Here is an 18,402-nt window from a genome sequence, read left to right on the forward strand (position 1 = left end):
CTCCCTGCTGGGGTATCCCCTCCTCCCCTCCAAGCACGTCGCATCTTCCGCTGACACTTCCCTTGTCCGTGGCCCACCTGTCTGGCCCCCTTATGAGGTTGCTTGCGCATACCAGGGTCCACACAAAGTGCCCCTAGGAAACATGGTAGCTGTGACATGGGGGCTGCCTTCCGCATGAAATAAGTCTCTGGGGGTGGCAGACGGAGGGGTGGAATCATGTGCCTCACAAATAGCTTGGAGACGCTGCTGAGGGGGCCTTCCTTCCTGTTGTGCTTTTGCTCCCCGCAGTACGAGTTCAAAGCCAAAAGTATAAAGAAGAAGAAGGTCACTCTCATGGTGTCCGTGGACGGCGTGAAGGTGCTGCTGAAGAAAAAGAAGAAGAAGAAGGTGAGCTCCCGATTTCTCAGGCTGCAATAAGCTCTGGGCCCCGTCTGTGCAATTCCTCCCTTAGACTGGATGGAAGGAGATTTTCGTGCAGGAAATCGTTGACTTTCATGAGGCGGGACTGTCCTATCTGGCTCCGTGAGGTAAAAGAGAGCCGTCTCTGCTCAGCAGGACGCAACCTGGGTGGCAAGGTTTCTTTTTGTCTCTGCCGGACAGGCCCTTACCAGAATTGGTCAAATCAGATGTTACAGAGGGGGATGGCCCAATCTTACAGGCAGCAATGGCAGTGGTGGGGGACGGGGACGGACGGACAGACAGACAAGACAGAGGACACTTCTTTCTCTCCTTAGTGGTCCCTGTCCCTGCTGCTGTTGCCATGAGAAGAATAAGCAGTAGACCTGCATTTTCAAATGCACAGCAGCATTTCTTATTGCGTTGAGGGGGAAATGAAGGAGAGAACGGATCTTGTGAGAGGTACAAAAAGGTGCTTTGAAACGCAGTCTTCTTGTGCTTCCTGCAGCCAGGTGGGGTGGGGAAGAGACCAAGGAAAGAAAGAATCTTCCTTCTCCTCTTTGCTCCCCTTCAAACCCCACTGCCACTGCTTCCGGGTGCACAAAAAAGGGACGCGGGTGGCGCTGTGGGTTAAACCACAGAGCCTAGGACTTGCCAATCAGAAGGTCGGCGGTTCGAATCCCCACGACGGGGTGAGCGCCCGTTGCTCGGTCCCTGCTCCTGCCAACCTAGCAGTTCGAAAGCACGCCAGTGCAAGTAGATAAATAGGTATCCCTCCGGCGGGAAGGTAAACGGTGTTTCCGTGCGCTGCTTTGGTTCGCCAGAAGCGGCTTAGTCATGCTGGCCACATGACCCGGAAGCTGTACGCCGGCTCCCTCGGCCAATAAAGCGAGATGAGCGCTGCAACCCCAGAGTCGGCCACGACTGGACCTAATGGTCAGGGGTGCCTTTACCTTTACCTTTACAGCTTACAGGCCTTGTTTGGCTGTGCGCTCCTCTTACCCGAGTAGAACCTAAGCCTTGCCCATCAGCTGGCTACTGTGGGCCATATTCTGCTGCATTGGCTGCAGGTGCCTCTTCCTTCCTGTCAAATGAGAGTCAAATCTCATCCCCCCCACCCTGCGGGTTGCAGGTGACATCAGCTGATGCCAGGTCACCTGAAGGATGATGGGTGCACCAGACCTTCCTTGTGAGCTTTGTAAAAACACTGCCACACAGTGAGGCATCTGTCTTGCTTATACGCAGCTCTCTTTTGCAGAAGAAAGAGTGGGACTGGGACGAGAACAAACTGCTGGTGATGCACGACCCGATCTACAGGTGAGATCTCAGGAGCAGGGAAGGAGTGTCGGCTCATAGAGCACTTAATTTGGGTCGGTCGGTGTCTGGCCAAAGGAAATCTACAGTTGGACCTCTGGCCGCTGCTGGCAGGTTAATGAAAGGGGAAGCAGAGCCTTGTCTCTGGAAGAAGGGAACCTCGCACTGCAGACGAGGCACAAGGGGAGGATGGGCTCGGTCACTTTAAAAGCAAAAAACCCCCACATAAAATGGAAAAGGACATGGTCTTGCTTGTCACTATTCACAAGACTATTCACATGCCCCCTGCAGGCTGACAGCAGGTGGACTCTTCTGGGTGAGGGATCCCCTCGTCACTCTGAGCGTTCCCACATGAAGCCTGGGGTCCTTCATTAGTGCCTGATGTCCTGTATGCAGAGGGATGCGGGTGGCACTGTGGTCTTCACCACTGAGCCTCTTGGGCTTGCCTATCAGAAGGTCGGCGGTTCGAATCCCCGCGATGGAATGAGTTCCCATTGCTCTGTCCCAGTTTCTGCCAGCCTAGCAGTTCGAAAACACGCTGGTGCAAGTACAGTGGTACCTCAGGTTACATACGCTTCAGGTTACATACGCTTCAGGTTACAGACTCCGCTAACCCAGAAATAGTGCTTCAGGATGAGAACAGAAATTGTGCTCCGGCGGCGCGGCGGCAGCAGGAGGCCCCATTAGCTAAAGTGGTGCTTCAGGTTAAGAACAGTTTCAGGTTAAGAACGGACCTCCAGAACGAATTAAGTACTTAACCCAAGGTACCACTTTAGATAAATAGGTACCACTGCGATGGGAAGGTAAACGGCATTTCCGTGCACTCTGGTTTCCGTCATGTCCTGTTGCGTCAGAAGTGGTTTAGTCCTGCTGGCCACATGACCTAGAAAGCTGTCTGCAGACAAATGCCGGCTCCCTCGGCCTGAAAGCGAGATGAGTGTCGCAAGACCATTGTTGCCTTTGACTGGACTTAACCGCCCAGGAGTCCTTTACTTTTACCTTTTATGTTTATGCAGGTAAAGGTAAAGGGACAACTGACCATTAGGTCCAGTCGTGGCCGACTCTGGGGTTGTGACGCTCATCTCGCTTTAGTGGCCGAGGGAGCCGGCATACAGCTCTGGAGGTCATGTGGCCAGCATGACTAAGCTGTTTTTGGCGAACCAGAGCAGCGCACGGAAACGTTGTTTACCTTCCCGCCGGAACGGTACCTATTTATCTACTTGCACTTTGAGGTGCTTTCGAACTGCTAGGTTGGCAGGAGCAGGGACCGAGCAACGGGAACTCACCCCGTCGTGGGGATTCGAACCGCCAACCTTCTGATTAGCAAGTCCTATGCTCTGTGGCTTAACCCACAGCGCCACCCGCGTCCCTTCTTTATGCAGAGCCCATCCCAAATAACCATTCCAAGACAGGAGTACTTGCCCTTGTCCTGATTTCCTCTTGTGCCCGGGTGGGAAGCTCTTATTGGACTCCCACCCAGGGCAACCAGTATGGCCAGTGCCCAGGGGTGATGAGACTTGTGAGTCCCCCACACGTGGAGGGCCACAGGCTCCCATCCCAGCCAAAGTGCATGGGAGCCTCATTTGCACATTCTTGGGCACCTGTACAATTATTGTGCCGTTCCTGCAGGATATTCTACGTGTCCCACGATTCCCAGGACCTGAAGATCTTCAGCTACATTGCCAGGGATGGCTCCAGCAACGTTTTCCGCTGCAACGTCTTCAAGTCAAAGAAGAAGGTGAGCTCCAAGCTGGTCTGGCCTGGCCAGCAGCAGGCAACCCTTGGGGTGGGGGCCTCTGAGTATCTCTCTTTGCGGGGCAGGATCCTGGTGTAAATGTGGAGATAGCACCTCTGGCAGAGCTTGCAGCTGGAGACACAGTGTGGAACCTGAGACCTACTTAGATGGGGATTGTGAGCAGGTTACAAGGAATGCAATTTTCTCCCCCAGATTGAAGCTAGTATGAGAAAAGACCACCTCTGGTGCCAAAGGATTTTTCCTTTCTTCTACTCTTTCTTTCTGTTTTTACATGCTATGGTAGACTGAAATATCTATAGGGCCCCCCTCTGGACTGAAGAATTGGCTTCCCATGGAGATGCAAAGAGGTGGAGGGAATGTTCTTTCATATGTGGGGGAGTTGTAAAAGGGTAGAAGAGTATTGGGAAATGAGCTATAACAAATTGGGGAAAGAATTAAAAGTACTTTCCCAAAAAAACCAGAGTCCTTTCTGTTGGGGATAATTCAGACTGAAATTCCCAGGTGTCAAAAAAGGTTATTTCTATATGCCACTACTGCAGCCCATGTTTCGTTAGCCCAAAAATGGAAAACGAGTGAGGTCCCAACCAAAGAAGAATGGTAAATTAAACTGATGGAATATGTGCAGCTTGCAGACTTAGCCTATAGAATAAGAGAACAAGAAGAACATACTTTTAGAGAAGAGTGGAAAACGTTTATTGAATATATGGGAAATAATTGTGCACAGCTGAAAACCCTGGCAGCATTAAGATAAAATCAACAGTGTAAACAAGTTTTGATGGATGCAATAACGGAACACTGAATGGTTTAGTTTATGTAAAATATGCAGGGATTTATGATATGCAAAATGAACCATGGAAAGTCATTGATATCTTAAGGATGTTTAATGAATATTTTAAATTGTAAAATGGAAAATTTAATAAAAATTATATGAAAGAGAGAGAGAGAGGGTGGGGGAGCTGGGGGCAGTTACTTGGGCACAAATGCCTTGCCTGGACTGCTTGAATGGTCAGGATCCTGTGTGGCGCTACCCCCGGTTGGAGTTGCATCCTTGAGTTTCTCTCCAGTTTGCATCAGGGCAGAGGTGGCAGGAGGTTCTCGATTTGGCAAAGGGTCCGTGGTTCTTTGTGTCCCGGGAAGAACCTCTTTCCTTGCCTCTCTGCAGAGTCAGGCCATGCGCATTGTCCGAACTGTGGGGCAAGCGTTTGAGGTCTGCCACAAGCTGAGCCTGCAGCACACCCACCAGAATGCGGACGGCCAAGAGGACAGCCAGAGCGAGAAGGGCAGAGAAGACCCGGAGGCGCCAGGTGAGTGGTCGAGGGCAAAGAGGTTGCTGCTAGCACCCCCAGTCTGGATGTTCCTCCTCCTCGGACTACCGTCTTTTTCGCTCTATGAGACACACCAGACCACAAGACGCACCTAGTTTTTGGAGAAGGAAAACAAGAGAAAAAAATATTCTGAATCTCAGAAGCCAGAACAGCAAGAGGGATCACTGCACAGTGAAAGCAGCAATCCCTCTTGCTGTTCTGGCTTCTGTGATAGCTGCACAGCCTTCATTCGCTCCATAAGACGCACACACATTTCCCCTTACTTTTTAGGAGGGGAAAAGTGAGTCTTCTAGAGCAAAAAATACGGTAAGTCCTGAAGAGAATCACTCTCTTCTCAGAGCAACAGGGCTGGAGAAACCACTGGGGTGTGTGTGGATCTGTCATAGATGCTTCAGTTGAGATTCCTGGAAGGGTCCCTTCCAATGCCACAGTTCTGTGACTCTACGATTCTATAACCACCCCCGGGTGGGGAGGAAGCCCAACACCGTCCTCATAGTGTCAGCCTGCAGCAACGTGACGAGGAAAGTTTGAGAAACTCACTCTGACGCCGAGTTGAGAGGGTGTGCAGAGCAAAAATCTGGCTCCATTCTGTCAGGGACTGGGCAGAGGAGGAATGGTGGAGACGGCCTCCCCGGCCTGACCCTTCCAGAGAAGAAGAAGACAGTTCAGAATTACAACAGGGGTTTGAGGGAGGTCACAGCTCAGGGGAAGATGAGGGGGAAAGCTGGGAAATAACGGGAGAGGAGGAGGAAGAAGAAGAAGCACCAAAGGGGCATCAGTTGATGGACTCAGTGTCTTTAGAAAGCATTCCAGACCACCCTTTCCCAGAACCTGGCGAGCCTTGAAAGTAGGAGAGCAAAGAGCTCAAAGGCAGGGGGCACGTAGCAGCACCCGTAGCTGTGACACATGAGAGAAGAACGGGGGTGGACACTCACTCGGGGCAACACCATAATTCCGAGAGGCTGCATTCCCAAGCCTCTCTCTGTGAATATTGAATAAAAAGCAGTTGGTAAGAACTTTCCCTTGCCTTATCCGTTCCTGGCGTCCTGCCATGGGGGTTGGATCTTCTGCCGCCTGACACAATTCCCCCACAACCCACTGCCTGCCCCTTGGCAAGCAGGCCACCAGGAGCCACCACCAGCCCCCTTGACCCTTGGAGGAGAAGCTTGTGGACTTCCTTCCATTTTCTACCAAGAGTTTTTGGGGATAATTCCCTCCATCACCACCCTGCCCTCATGTTACCCTTTGTTTTCTCCTAGCCTTGCCTGAAGCCGAGCCGGTTGTCGCCGCCGAGGAAACGGACATTGATGCCGTGGACTCTGGGCTGCCGGGGAGGCACCACTTGGAGTTCAACAGGGGAGTGACGGACCTTGATGCTGTCGGGGGAGAGCTGCCTGGACTGCTTTGCACCAAGGTACATTCTTCTTGAGGGACGCGGGTGGCGCTGTGGGTTAAACCACAGAGCCTAGGACTTGCCAATCAGAAGGTCGGCGTTTCGAATCCCCACGACGGGGTGACCTCCCGTTGCTCGGTCCCTGCTCCTGCCAATCTAGCAGTTCGAAAGCATGCCAGTGCAAGTAGATAAATAGGTACCACTCTGGCGGGAAGGTAAACGGCATTTCCGTGTGCTGCTCTGGTTCGCCAGAAGCGGCTTAGTCATGCCGGCCACATGACCCAGAAGCTGTACGCCGGCTCCCTCGGCCAGTAAAACCAGATGAGTGCCACAACCCCAGAGTTGGTCACGACTGGACCTAATGGTCAGGGGTCCCTTTACCTTTACATTCATCTTGGGGGTGGGGAGGACTGCAGCCTATGGAAATCTGTTGGCTCCCATTCCGTAGAACCATGGACCTGCGAAAGAGCAGGCTGTAGCCACAGCACAGGAGCAGAAGAGAGGCCTGCAGAGCAAATTTCCCAAGCCTTAGAGTCATCTCGGGGGGTGGGGGAAGACCCACGTTTCTGTGGATCTAATCTTGGGCGGGGGGTTGATCTTTCTTGCCTTAGATATGGCAAATCAAAGCAACTCCGTGGTGTCTTCCCCCAGTCCAGTGCCGAGGGCCTTCTGGCAGTTCCCTCGCTGTGAGAAGCCAAGTTACAGGGAACCAGGCAGAGGGCCTTCTCGGTAGTGGCACCCGCCCTGTGGAACACCCTCCCACCAAATGTCAAAGAGAAAAACAACTACCAGACTTTTAGAAGACACCTGAAGGCAGACCTGTTTAGGGAAGCTTTTAATGTTTAGTAGATGATTGTATTTTAATATTCTGTTGGAAACCGCCCAGAGTAGCTGGGGAAACCCAGCCAGATGGGCGGGGTATAAATAATAAATTGTTGTTGTTGTTTCTGATCCCCTGCACCTTGTTTGTCTTTTTCAGGGCTTGCTCCACAACGAGGACATCCTGGCGGCTTCTCCCAAGATGCTGCTCCCGTCTTCTGCCCCGCTGTCTGAGCCAGGGACTCCTCTCTCTGCTCACCACCAAAGGCAGCTTCTGCAGCAGCTCTTGCAGCAGCAGACGCAGCAGACGCAAGTGGCCGTGTCCCAGGTAGTTATCTCTGTTCTGCGGGAGGGAAGAGCACAAAGGGATCCACGGGGCAGAGCCGGTGCATGAAATTCTCCTGTCCTAGAAATCACCAGATGCCTTAAAGGGCCAGTGGCTGGTGTCATGGGAGAGATGCCCTATTGGGTCCCCGTGACTCTGTGGGGTGTAGTGGTTAAGAACGGTGGACTCGTAATCTGGTGAACCGGGTTCGCTTCCCCGCTCCTCCACATGCAGCTGCTGGGTGACCTTGGGCCAGTCACGCTTCTCTGAAGTCTCTCAGCCTCACTCACCTCACAGAGTGTTTGCTGTGGGGGAGGAAGGGAAAGGAGAATGTTAGCCGCTTTGAGACTGCTTCAGGTAGTGATAAAGCGGGATATCAAATCCAAACTCTTCTTCTTCTTCTTCTCATTCACTCTCCTGCGTTTTTTTTTTATTGCTCATTCAGTATTTCCACAGAATGTTGCTCAGGAATCAGTTCCTCATTCCTAACTATTTTTAATTCTGCCTGCTATCCCATTTTTTTAAAAAACTTTTTTAATTCAAAATTATAATACATATCCAGAAACATATCATCCTTATTTCCCCCCCATTTTTCCTCCCTCCCCCTTCCTCCCCCACAAAACCCACCCACCCCCACCCCCAACTTCCCTCAGTTCCAGTCTCTAAAAATGCTGTTTTCCGCATGTTACGCAGTTGTATAGATCCTCAAACTATTTAGCTGATTATTATCGATAAAAAGTTTGTGAATGTTTATTCAAAGCCAGCCTAGGGGTCCAGTTCGCTTTGTTGCGTCTTCAAATACTTCCTAAAGGGTTCCCATTCATCTTTAAAGTCACAGTTATCCTTGTCCCGTAGCTTGTATGTCACTTTTGCCAGTTCTGCGTAGTCCATCAATTTTTCTTGCCATGATTCTTTAGGTTTTTATTATTATTATTATTACTCGTTCAGTGTTTCCACGGAATGTTGCTCAGGAGTCTGTTCCTCATTCCTAGCTATTTTTAAATGTGCCTGTTATCCCAGCATGGCTTCCAACAGTTATCTTGGCTTTCAATATCACCAGAATACTGCTGTTCTCCCTCTTTGCCCCCGCTCATTCTCCCTCCGTTCAGTCTGGCACCTCCAACTGCTTATCCTGCCTAATTGGATGTCTCATCACAATTTCAAACTCAATATCTTTTCTCCTAAGCCTTCCTCTGCTCAGTTACTCTCTGTAGCCAGTAGCAACAGCCACGGCTTCTTCTGTTGTCCAGGCACCAAGCCTCAATTTCAGCTTTGAATGCTCCCTCTCTCTGGCTCTTAGCATCACTCAGTGCCCATCACGTTTCTCCTCCCTGTGCCATGTTGTGAAAATCCACTTTTCCTGGGCGCATTTTCTACCCACTCTTTAGAAAATGGTGGCGCTGTGGGTTAAACCACAGAGCCTAGGGCTCCTCAAACAGTATTTGGTTGTGCACAGCCTGCCTTGGGACGCGGGTGGCGCTGTGGGTTAAACCACAGAGCCTAGGACTTGCCGATCAGAAGGTCAGCGGTTCGAATCCCCGTGACGGGGTGAGCTCCCGTTGCTCAGTCCCAGCTCCTGCCAACCTAGCAGTTTGAAAGCACGTCAAAGTGCAAGTAGATAAATAGGTACCGCTCTGGCGGGAAGGTAAACAGCATTTCCGTGCACTGCTCTGGTTCGTCAGAAGCGGCTTAGTCATGCTGGCCACATGACCCGGAAGCTGTACGCCGGCTCCCTCGGCCAGTAAAGCGAGGTGAGCGCAGCAACCCCAGAGTCGGCCATGACTGGACCTAATGGTCAGGGGTCCCTTTACCTTTACCTTTAGCAGTTTTGTGACGGCCGTAGCAAGTGTGTGCCTACATGGGTGCAGAGTGTCTTCCGAGAAGATTTCCCTTTGCTTCCTTCCCCGCTTCCTCTGAGCATCTCACCTGAGTCTTCCTTTATCTCTGTTCCTGCAGGTGCACTTGCTGAAGGACCAGCTGGCAACAGAGGCCGCTGCCCGCCTTGAGGCCCAAGCCCGAGTGCACCAGCTCCTGCTGCAGAATAAGGACCTCCTGAACCATATTTCGCTTCTGGTGAAGCAGGTGCAAGAACTAGAGGCAAAGCTGTTGGGATCCAACCCCAGTAAGAGCTCCTTCTCCTCCATATTCCTCGTCCCTTGTCATTCTTCTGCTCCTCCTTAACGCTTAGAGCAAGCTTTTCATCTGACAGTTGCTCTTCCACCTTTGTGCTTACCATCGCAGTGACACTGCGAGCAGGGGCGGAGGAAGGGGGGTGCGGTGGGGGTGGGCCGCCCTGGGTGTCACCACTGGGAGGGTGACAAAATGCCAGATGGCACTCACCGTGGGGTCTGCAGCGCGCCTGAGCCACCTGTCTCTCCTGGGAGTGAAGCGATGGCTTGGGCACCTGCAGGCTCAGCTCTGCCCCAAACGGTCCGCCCACCGCCTCCCCCTCAGGTATAGGGCGGCTGAGTGGGAGGAGGTAGGCAGACTCTTCGGAGGCCCCACGGAGCGTCCTGCCCTGGCTTGCCCCGCCCCGTGGGTGGCTGGCCCCGTCCCTAGCATAGCTGTCAACCGTCCCTTATTTGGCGGGAAACTCCTTTATCCCAGCGCCATGTCCCGCTGCTGTCCCGGATTGATGATGTCCCTTAAATTTCCCGGGTTTCATGCTCGCCCGGCAAGCAGCGGCTCGGGGTCCTCCACCACGAGAGAGCGCCCACATGAGATGCCGCATCTCCGTCTCTCCCTTTTCCCCCTCAGGGGCGCGTCGTGAGGAGACAGGTGGTGGCGGGCGGGCAGGCAGCCCCTCTCTTGCGAGACTTCCGCCGCGCTGCCAGGGGAAGCCGGAGGCGGCTGAGGAGGCGGCCTGAGGGAGGAGGAAGAGGAGGGGATGGGGAGGGACGCAGAAGGGCGGTGCTTCAGCGGCCGCCGTGGTGCCACAACTGCCTCATGCTGGGCTTGCAGGCGAGAGTCTCTCTTCCTCCCTCCCTCTCTCTCGGGTAGACAAGGGCCAGTGGAACTCCTCGCGCCAGGACGACGGCAGCCCCGACGTGCATAAGCTAAGCAAAATCTCTTATTTTGGCTGCTGATCCCTTATTTTCGAGGCTGCTGGTCCCTTATTTTCAAATCTGTAAGTTGACAGCTATGGCCCCTAGGCGCAGGGCACATGCGCCACCCCAGGCGCCCAATCGGCTTGCTCCGCCGCTGACTGTGAGGCAGGGATTTCCCCCGATCTGTTCATTAAAATATTTATATACTGTTTTCCCAATTGCTAAAAGCAGTTTGCAAGGCAATCAAAGCAAAACAAATCAGAATGCACCAGCAAAATCCCATAAACAGACACAGGAAGATGTCACCCGAAATCCAACCTAAAGAAACATGTATTTTCAGCCCATATAAAATGAAAATGGGGGGTTAGCTTGTACCAATAGAGGGAGTCTGTAAAGCACCAAGGAGGGTGGTGTTCTCAAATACTGACTGTCCAACTGACTTGACTTTCACAAGCCTCATTCTCACCAGCTCCCCGAAGGTGGCCATATTCTCTCCATTGGGTTTCAGGCTCTAACGCCATGGACCCAGCTGCATGCAATTTCCCTTGTGTTGGACAGTCTCCTCCACTTGGCTGCCCCAGTGCTCATCCCTAACCCTAGATCATTAATGAAGAAGTTAAGAAGCACAGGTCCCAATCCTGATCCTCGGGGAAATTCCACTTTCTACATCCCTCTGTAGGGAGAACTGTCACTTTTCCCCCTGCTCTCTATTTCCTGTTGCTTAGCCAGTTGCTGACCACAGGTGGCACTGTGGTCTAAACCACTGAGCCTCTTGGGCTTGCCGATCAGAAGGTCGGCAGTTCAAATCCCCGCGACGGGGTGAGCTCCTGTTGCTCTGTCCCAGCTCCTGCCAACCTAGCAGTTCGAAAGCACACCAATGCAAGTAGATAAATAGGTACCGCTGCGGTGGGAAGGTAAGCAGTGTTTCCGTGCGGTCTGGTTTCCGCCACAGTGTCCCGTTATGCCAGAAGTGGTTTAGTCCTGCTGGCCACATGACCCAGAAAGCTGTCTGTGGACAAACGTCGGCTCCCTCAGCCTGAAAAGCAAGATGAGCGCTGCAACCCCGTAGTTGCCTTTGACTGGACTTAACCATCCAGGGGTCCCTTTACCTTTGTTTACCTTTTTTTACATGACATTTGCTGTCGACCTAGAGGATCTCCGGCCTGAGCCTCCCTCTCTCCCATCAGGCAGACTGCATCATTGGCGTGACACTGCTTCTTCTCCCTTTGTCTTTCAGGAGGCTCTCGGGACAGCTTGCTGGAGATCACCTTCCGCCCCGGCGGGCCGCCCGTTCTGTGTGACCCCAGCACCCCTCTGCCCGAAGACACTCGCCCCCTCCAGCTCCACCCCAGCTTCTCCAACGCTGTCAGCTCTCTGGCCAGCCCCTTAGGTAGGAGTGACTGCCTGGCGAAGCTGGAATGTTTCTGCTTCCTCCCTGGCGACGGCCCTCCCTTGGGCAGCTTGGAGCTCCTCAAGTTCCGTGAGTCGGGGATCGCCTCCGAGTTCGAGTCCAACGCGGACGACAGTGAGGAGTGGGATTCGTGGGGCCAGGAGGACTCGCTCCGCCTGTTCAGCGTTCTCAACAAGCAGGGCCTGGGAGATAGCTTGGATGAAGAGGTTGCCATTTAAGAGGAGGCAGAGATCTCAGGCCCGCGGCAAGCAGCAGGGGAGGAGAGCGTGGGGGGCTCAGGCCTCCTTGCAAACAGGCCGGGGAAAGCCTGCTTCTCTGTTTTTCTGTGTCTTGGTACCTGAAAATCAGGAGTAGGGTGGCGGTTTTCCTCCTGAAGGCAAGAGCCGCTTTCCAGGGCGCCCAAAGCTCTCAGGAATTGTTTTCATTTATTTATATATGTATTTTAATGCCATATTGCACCACCAAAAAGGGATACTGGGTGCAAATGACAGCATCTTGAGGATCCTCATCTTTCTTTTAGAAAAGGTGGTCATGAAAGTGTGCCGGCAGTTCCTGGTGAAACCTTAAAAAGCCAGCAGTGAGAGTGTGCAAGGTTGCCGGTGTCCAGGTATCTCTTCATAACACTCCCCCTCCCCCAAAGACCTATTAGACGCTGGATAAATTATGCAGATCTAGCAAGGACCTTCAAGTTGGCCTCCTTTGCATCATGCATACAGGTGGCAGAATTCAGAGGGGCCTTTTGTGTACCTAGTGGGTTAGATTCGGCTACTGAGTCGCATCCGCAAAAGCCCTGCAGGGGGATTTCCCCTCCTCCTCCCTCGCTGCGTCCCATACTTAGGATAATCCCTAGTCAACTTCCAGACAGGACAGACAGCCTTACGTTTCTGCAAACCTCTGAAAGAAACAGTTCAATTATGACAGGGGTTGTCTGTGGAGAAATGATCGAACCTCGGTTGGAATTTGTATTAGAACTGTGGGCCTGATAACGTCTCCTACAGTTTTTGAATCCCGTTGAAATTCTTGACACGGCAGCCTCGGTTCCAGAAGCTCAATTCGTACTCTTTTGTCGTAACTCTGGCACCTTGGTCCCCTGAACGTATAACTGCAGGAACATAGGAGCGGGTTCCTTATGGAAGCAACTCCACAAAAGAGGCCTGTGTGCCTGAAAGCTCAGGCTGCCTCTGCGTTCGTCCCAAAAATCTCCTAGACGAGTCAGAGCTACAGTTGCGCTTGGAACTGGGCACGGGAAAAGTTAGAATTTCTATGTCTAAACTCAGAAAACGGCTCAGTTCTTTCTAAGCAAGTGTGCGGAATGGATGGGTGAGAGGCAGAGCAAAGACTATGGTTGTTCCTCTCTAGCTTGGATTTGAACCTGAGCCAGAGAAGAACTTTTGTGGGGTTGCAATGCGTGTTTTGTATGTAGGCAAGCGTTATATACACTTTGCTGTATTTGTTCTCTGAGATGCACTCAGGCAATGCTTGGAGTCATCGGTAGTTAAGCGTTCCATTGGCTCCATGTTGTGATTGTCCTTTGGGAAGTAGCATCTCAGCCCTGGCCTTCCATTGGCCAGGTTCTTTTCCCCACATGGGACATGGCCTTTCCCGCCCTGCTTTCTCTTTTGTGGCTTTCTGAGGGATAGGGCAAGCGGTGTACTGCAAGCGAGAGGTCCAGATTTTTTAGTTTTAACTTAAGACACAAAAGAATCCTAAAGGAGCTTCAGTGTTCAGAACAGGTAAAGGTAAAGGGACCCCTGACCATTAGGTCCAGTCGTGGCCGACTCTGGGGTTGCGGCACTCATCTCGCTTTACTGGCCGAGGGAGCCGGCGTACAGCTTCCGGGTCATGTGGCCAGCATGACTAAGCCGCTTCTGGCAAACCAGAGCAGCGCACGGAAACGCCATTTACCTTCCCGCCAGAGCGGTACCTATTTATCTACTTGCACTTTGACGTGCTTTCAAACTGCTAGGTTGGCAGGAGCTGGGACTGAGCAACGGGAGCTCACCCCGTCACGGGGATTCGAACCGCTGAACTTCTGATCGGCAAGTCCTAGGCTCTGTGGTTTAACCCACAGCACCACCCACGTCCCTGCAAAATGGACTTCTCACTTTCAGGGAGCTGTTGAGTAAAACAACGGGGCGGTTTCTTAAGGGTCCCTGCACAGCATAAACTGAACTAGAACTCAGTCGTGCAAGACAGCATTTCAATCTCTGAGGACTGGCCCATATTATGACAGGCAACTAGAAGAAGCATCAATGCCCCTCTTCCTTCCAGCTCTTACCCTGACCAGAAGCTGCAGCAAAGGTGGTGCAGAGATCCCTGCTGCCGTCTTAATACTGCCCTGAAGAAGCATCATGTGCTCAGAAACATTATGGGGCTGTTGGGCTTTTGCTCACTTTGACCTTTCCTTAGGTGTTTCCATAGCTCAAATTTTGTTCTATTCTCCTGCAAGCCGCTGCAGACTTTGCCATTATTTAATTTGCAGGCCGTTGCCTCGGTTTGTGAGGAACGATCGCTTCCGGCCTTCCCTGTTGGGGCACCAAAGGAAGGTTTACAATTAATATTTGCCAGGGCGTTCTGCAAATCCTCCCAGGGATTTGCTTGCAAACAAGGGTCATGGGATGTAGTTGGAGGAACTGCAACGATAAACAGGGAGAGGGGGAGATACAACTGCACAGGGAGGCACGTTGCATTTAACTGCTGTGCAGTTCTTATTAAGCAAATTGGATTTTTTAATGATTTTTATGCAAAACTACTGAATTGGGGAATGCAGTTTTCACATAGCATCCACAGGATTCCACCTGCGTCTGCAAGACAATACCTTTCTTTTGCGGCTGCTCTCCACCCTTTCCCTCCACCCCTGTTTCAGATGAAGCAATGCAAATGTGATAAGCCATTGAACAAGCTGCGTCCCTTCCCCTCTCTTGCGCAGCTTCAGCAAAGCTTTCTTGGTTTCCTGTGGCATATCCAGGTTTGGAGGGAGGGAGCCCTTAAGCTACTGTTTCCTGGTCTGGATCTCACAGGAAACCGTGGCTTAGGAAAACAAGTGAAGTTTCCTGTGAGAGGGAAGCGGCACATGGCTCGGCCTTAGGTTGAGAAGCCACGGTTTATCTGACCAGGGTTGTTACATCCGGAGCTAGTTTATGTCTGCCACTTAAGAGCCAGTGTGGTGTAGTGGTTAAGAGCGGTGGACTTGTAATCTGGTGAACCGGGTTCGCTTCCCCGCTCCTCCACATGCAGCTGCTGGGTGACCTTGGGTTAGTCACACTTCTCTGAAGTTTCTCAGCCCCACTCACCTCACAGAGTGTTTGTTGTGGGTGAGGAAGGGAAAAGGAGATTGTTAGCCGCTTTGAGACTCCGTAGTGGAGTGATAAAGCGGGATATCAAATCCAAACTCTTCTTCTCTTCTTAACCCGGCGAGTTTGAAGCCAAATTATCTCCCCTGAGGAAGTCAGGCCCATTGTTTGCTCAGCAGTTTGGACTTTCAGGGATGCAGCTCAGGGAGAAAGTGCCTTTGGGGTGAATTGAGAGGGAGGGCATAATCCTGCTGGTCTTGTTCAGGAAGAGGAAGGGAGCATCCGAGATACTTCTGTGTTTTGGCTAGAGCCATGAAGGGGCTGGGCTGCTGCTCTCAACCTAGGTCAGGCCCTGATATCCCAAGACTTTGCTGAAGACGGGAGGGGGGCATGAAAGTGGGAAGGGGGTGAGCAGGACTGTGCTGAATGAATGCTTTTCGAGATGGAATGAGTGTGTGTCGGTCGTAAGGGCAGGAAAGCGCGTGCCATGGAGCAGCCGGGGCAGAGGTGCCAGCATGTCCAGCAACACTGGCAGATGCCTCAGGCAAGAAAATGCAATTTGAAAAGGAAGGCACCTGCTCTCCGTTCATGGGGCAGCTCTCTCACAGCAGCCCAGACTGCTTAGAGCAAGGGCAGGCAAACTAAGGCCTGGGGGCCAGATCCGGCCCAATCACTTTCTAAATCCGGCCCACGGACGGTCCGGGAATCAGTGTGTTTTTACACGAGTAGAATGTGTCCTTTTACAGTGGTATCTCGGGTTACATACGCTTCAGGTTACAGACTCCTCTAACCCAGAAATAGTACCTCGGGTTAAGAACTTTGCTTCAGGATGAGAACAGAAATTGTGCTCCGGCGGCGTGGTGGCAGTGGGAGGCCCCATTAGCTAAAGTGGTGCTTCAAGTTAAGAACAGTTTCAAGTTAAGAACATACCTCCGGAACGAATTAAGTACCTAACCCGAGGTACCACTGTATTTAAAATGCATCTCTGGGCTATTTGTGGAGCCTGGCTGGTGTTTCTACATGAGTAGAATGGGTGCTTTTATTTAAAATGCATCACTGGGTTATTTGTGGGGAATTTGTTCAGTTGTTTTTTTCCCTTCAAAATATAGTCCGCCCCCCCAAAAAAGGTCTGAGGGACAGTGGACCGGCCCCCTGCTGAAAAAGTTTGCTGACCCCTGGCTTAGAGGGACTCTCAGAGGAAGGTCTTTCTCCATCTCCTGGCATTCCACAGATGGTTCCTTCATAAAGCCTCTTAGGAGTTTCCTCTGCATTTTCCCTTTCGTTCTCTCCTTTTGCAAAAGCAGTGGATGTTATGGAATTTCTTTCTCTGTAAGTGCACTTAAGCCCCGGCTGGTGGTGTTAGAGCTTCTTGCCTATTGCTAAATAAATCTTCCTTATTTCTAAAGCTGAACTGTCGTCTCTGCTTCCTTTGCTTTCCTTGTATCTTTTCACACTTCCCTCCTTTCTTCTCGATCACCTCGAGTGTTACAAGAAAGATGGCTGGTTTGTTCAGGGTTCCTTACAAGGAGTAGCACAGCAACCTTCAGTTAGAGAACAGGGACCCAAATTTAACACCCTGAGTGGAAAAGAGAAAAGGTCATGTGAAAATCTGTGGCTAACACTGGCAGGTCCCAAGGCAGGGTAAAGGTAAAGGGACCCCTGACCATTAGGTCCAGTCGTGGCCGACTCTGGGGTTGCGGCGCTCATCTCGCTTTATTGGCCGAGGGAGCCGGCATACAGCTTCCGGGTCATGTGGCCAGCATGACTAAGCCGCTTCTGGCGAACCAGAGCAGAGCACGGAAACACCGTTTGCCTTCCCGCCGGGCCGAGGCCATTTTGGGGTTTAAAGGTCAGCACCAACACACTAAATTGTGCTCGGAAACGTACTGGGAGCCAATGCAGATCTCTCAGGACCAGTGTTATGTGGTCCCGGCGGCCACTCCCAGTCACTAGTCTAGCTGCCGCATTCTGAATTAATTGCAGTTTCCGGGTCACCTTCAAAGGTAGTCCCACATAGAGCGCATTGCAGTAGTCCAAGCGAGAGATAACCAGAGCATGCACCACTCCGGTGAGACAGTCCGCAGGCAGGTAGGGTCTCAGCCTGCGTACCAGATGGAGCTGATAAACAGCTGCCCTGGACACAGAATTGACCTGTGCCTCCATGGACGGCTGTGAGTCCAGAATGACTCCCAGGCTGCGTACCTGGTCCTTCAGGGGCACAGTTACCCCATTCAGGACCAGGGAGTCCTCCACACCCACCCGCCCCGTCCCCCAAAAACAGTACTTCTGTCTCAATCTCAACTTCAATCTCTTAGCCGCTATCCATCCTCCAACCGCCTCCAGGCACTCACACAGTACCTTCACCACCTTTACTGGTTCTGATTTAAAGGTGAGGTAGAACTAGGTCCGTGCTTTCCAGGTCCAGGTCTGAGCACTCCCCCTCCCCCACCCACTGCAAAAGCCCGCTTTTTAATGCTGAATTGGAACAAACGGAAATTTGGGATTTCCCCAGATTGCTGTTTGCTCCAATTTAGCATTAAAGACCAGCTTTTTGCAAGGCAGGTGGCCAAAAAGTGGGTGAGGGGGCTCAGACACAGTGCAGGCCTGTACCTAGAAATGCGACGCAAAAGGAAGTCTGGATGAGCCCTCGGGCAGCTGTCCCGGACGAGAGTGTGCCTTGAGGCGTGCAGTAATGTTAATGGTGTGTGCCATCCGGAATTATGGTGCTTGGGCTGTTCCCAACATCCTCACCAAATGGTCTGGGAGCTGTCCTGATTGTTCTTCTTTGCTTAGCAAAATGCACACCCGCCTCTACGACTGTGCACTCCTAGGTGGGGAAACCCTGTGAAAAGGCTGCACTCAGAGGCCTACCGTAAGTAGCCGGAATGCTGTGCCTTGGAGGCCCTGGCTGACCGGTGAAAAACCGGCTCTGAGGAATAGCAAAGGGAAAGAGACACTGGGAGGAAAAAGCAGGAACCAGAACAGCCTTTTAAATGGTGGCACGAGAGGGTCAGGCCACCCTGCTTAGTCAAGCTGCCGGAATAACATGGTCTTCGCCTGCTGACAGAAGGACAACGAGGAGGGAGCCAGTTTGGCTCCTCTAGGTAGGGAGTTGGCACCACCGAGAAGACCCTCCTCTCCCGCAGCCCCACCTGCGAAGGTCTAGGGACAGAAAGAAGAGCCTTCTCCAAAGATCTCAGGGCCCAGGAAGGTTCATATGGGGGATTAGAGTCCTTCACACAACCTGGGTTTCAGCCAGACTCTACGCAGACGTTGCTCCTTCGCACCGGGGGCAGGGGCGAGGAGACAGACCTGGCTGGGCC

The 18,402-nt window shown here is 52.2% G+C and overlaps 1 protein-coding gene across 4 annotated transcripts in view; it reads left to right on the forward strand.

The window, feature by feature from the left end:
* The first annotated feature begins 201 nt into the window (after nucleotides 1-201).
* LOC310765302 (carboxyl-terminal PDZ ligand of neuronal nitric oxide synthase protein-like) overlaps nucleotides 202-18,402 on the forward strand; it is a 31,917-nt gene continuing 13,716 nt past the window's right edge. The window contains exons 1-8 of one of the 4 annotated variants that reach the window (XM_083620100.1): nucleotides 202-387; nucleotides 1,655-1,713; nucleotides 3,340-3,448; nucleotides 4,629-4,770; nucleotides 6,051-6,205; nucleotides 7,164-7,331; nucleotides 9,285-9,450; nucleotides 11,613-11,765. In XM_083620100.1, the coding sequence (XP_083476226.1) occupies nucleotides 217-387; nucleotides 1,655-1,713; nucleotides 3,340-3,448; nucleotides 4,629-4,770; nucleotides 6,051-6,205; nucleotides 7,164-7,331; nucleotides 9,285-9,450; nucleotides 11,613-11,765 (1,123 nt within the window). In that variant the 5' untranslated portion in view covers nucleotides 202-216. Of the gene's footprint in view, nucleotides 388-1,641; nucleotides 1,714-3,339; nucleotides 3,449-4,628; nucleotides 4,771-6,050; nucleotides 6,206-7,163; nucleotides 7,332-9,284; nucleotides 9,451-11,612; nucleotides 14,524-18,402 lie in introns of those variants that run through there. The other 3 variants (XM_083620103.1, XM_083620101.1, XM_083620102.1) reach the window with 3 other exon arrangements.

This window comes from Podarcis filfolensis (assembly GCF_964270895.1).
Source record: "Podarcis filfolensis genome assembly, chromosome: 6".
NCBI lineage: Eukaryota > Metazoa > Chordata > Lepidosauria > Squamata > Lacertidae > Podarcis > Podarcis filfolensis.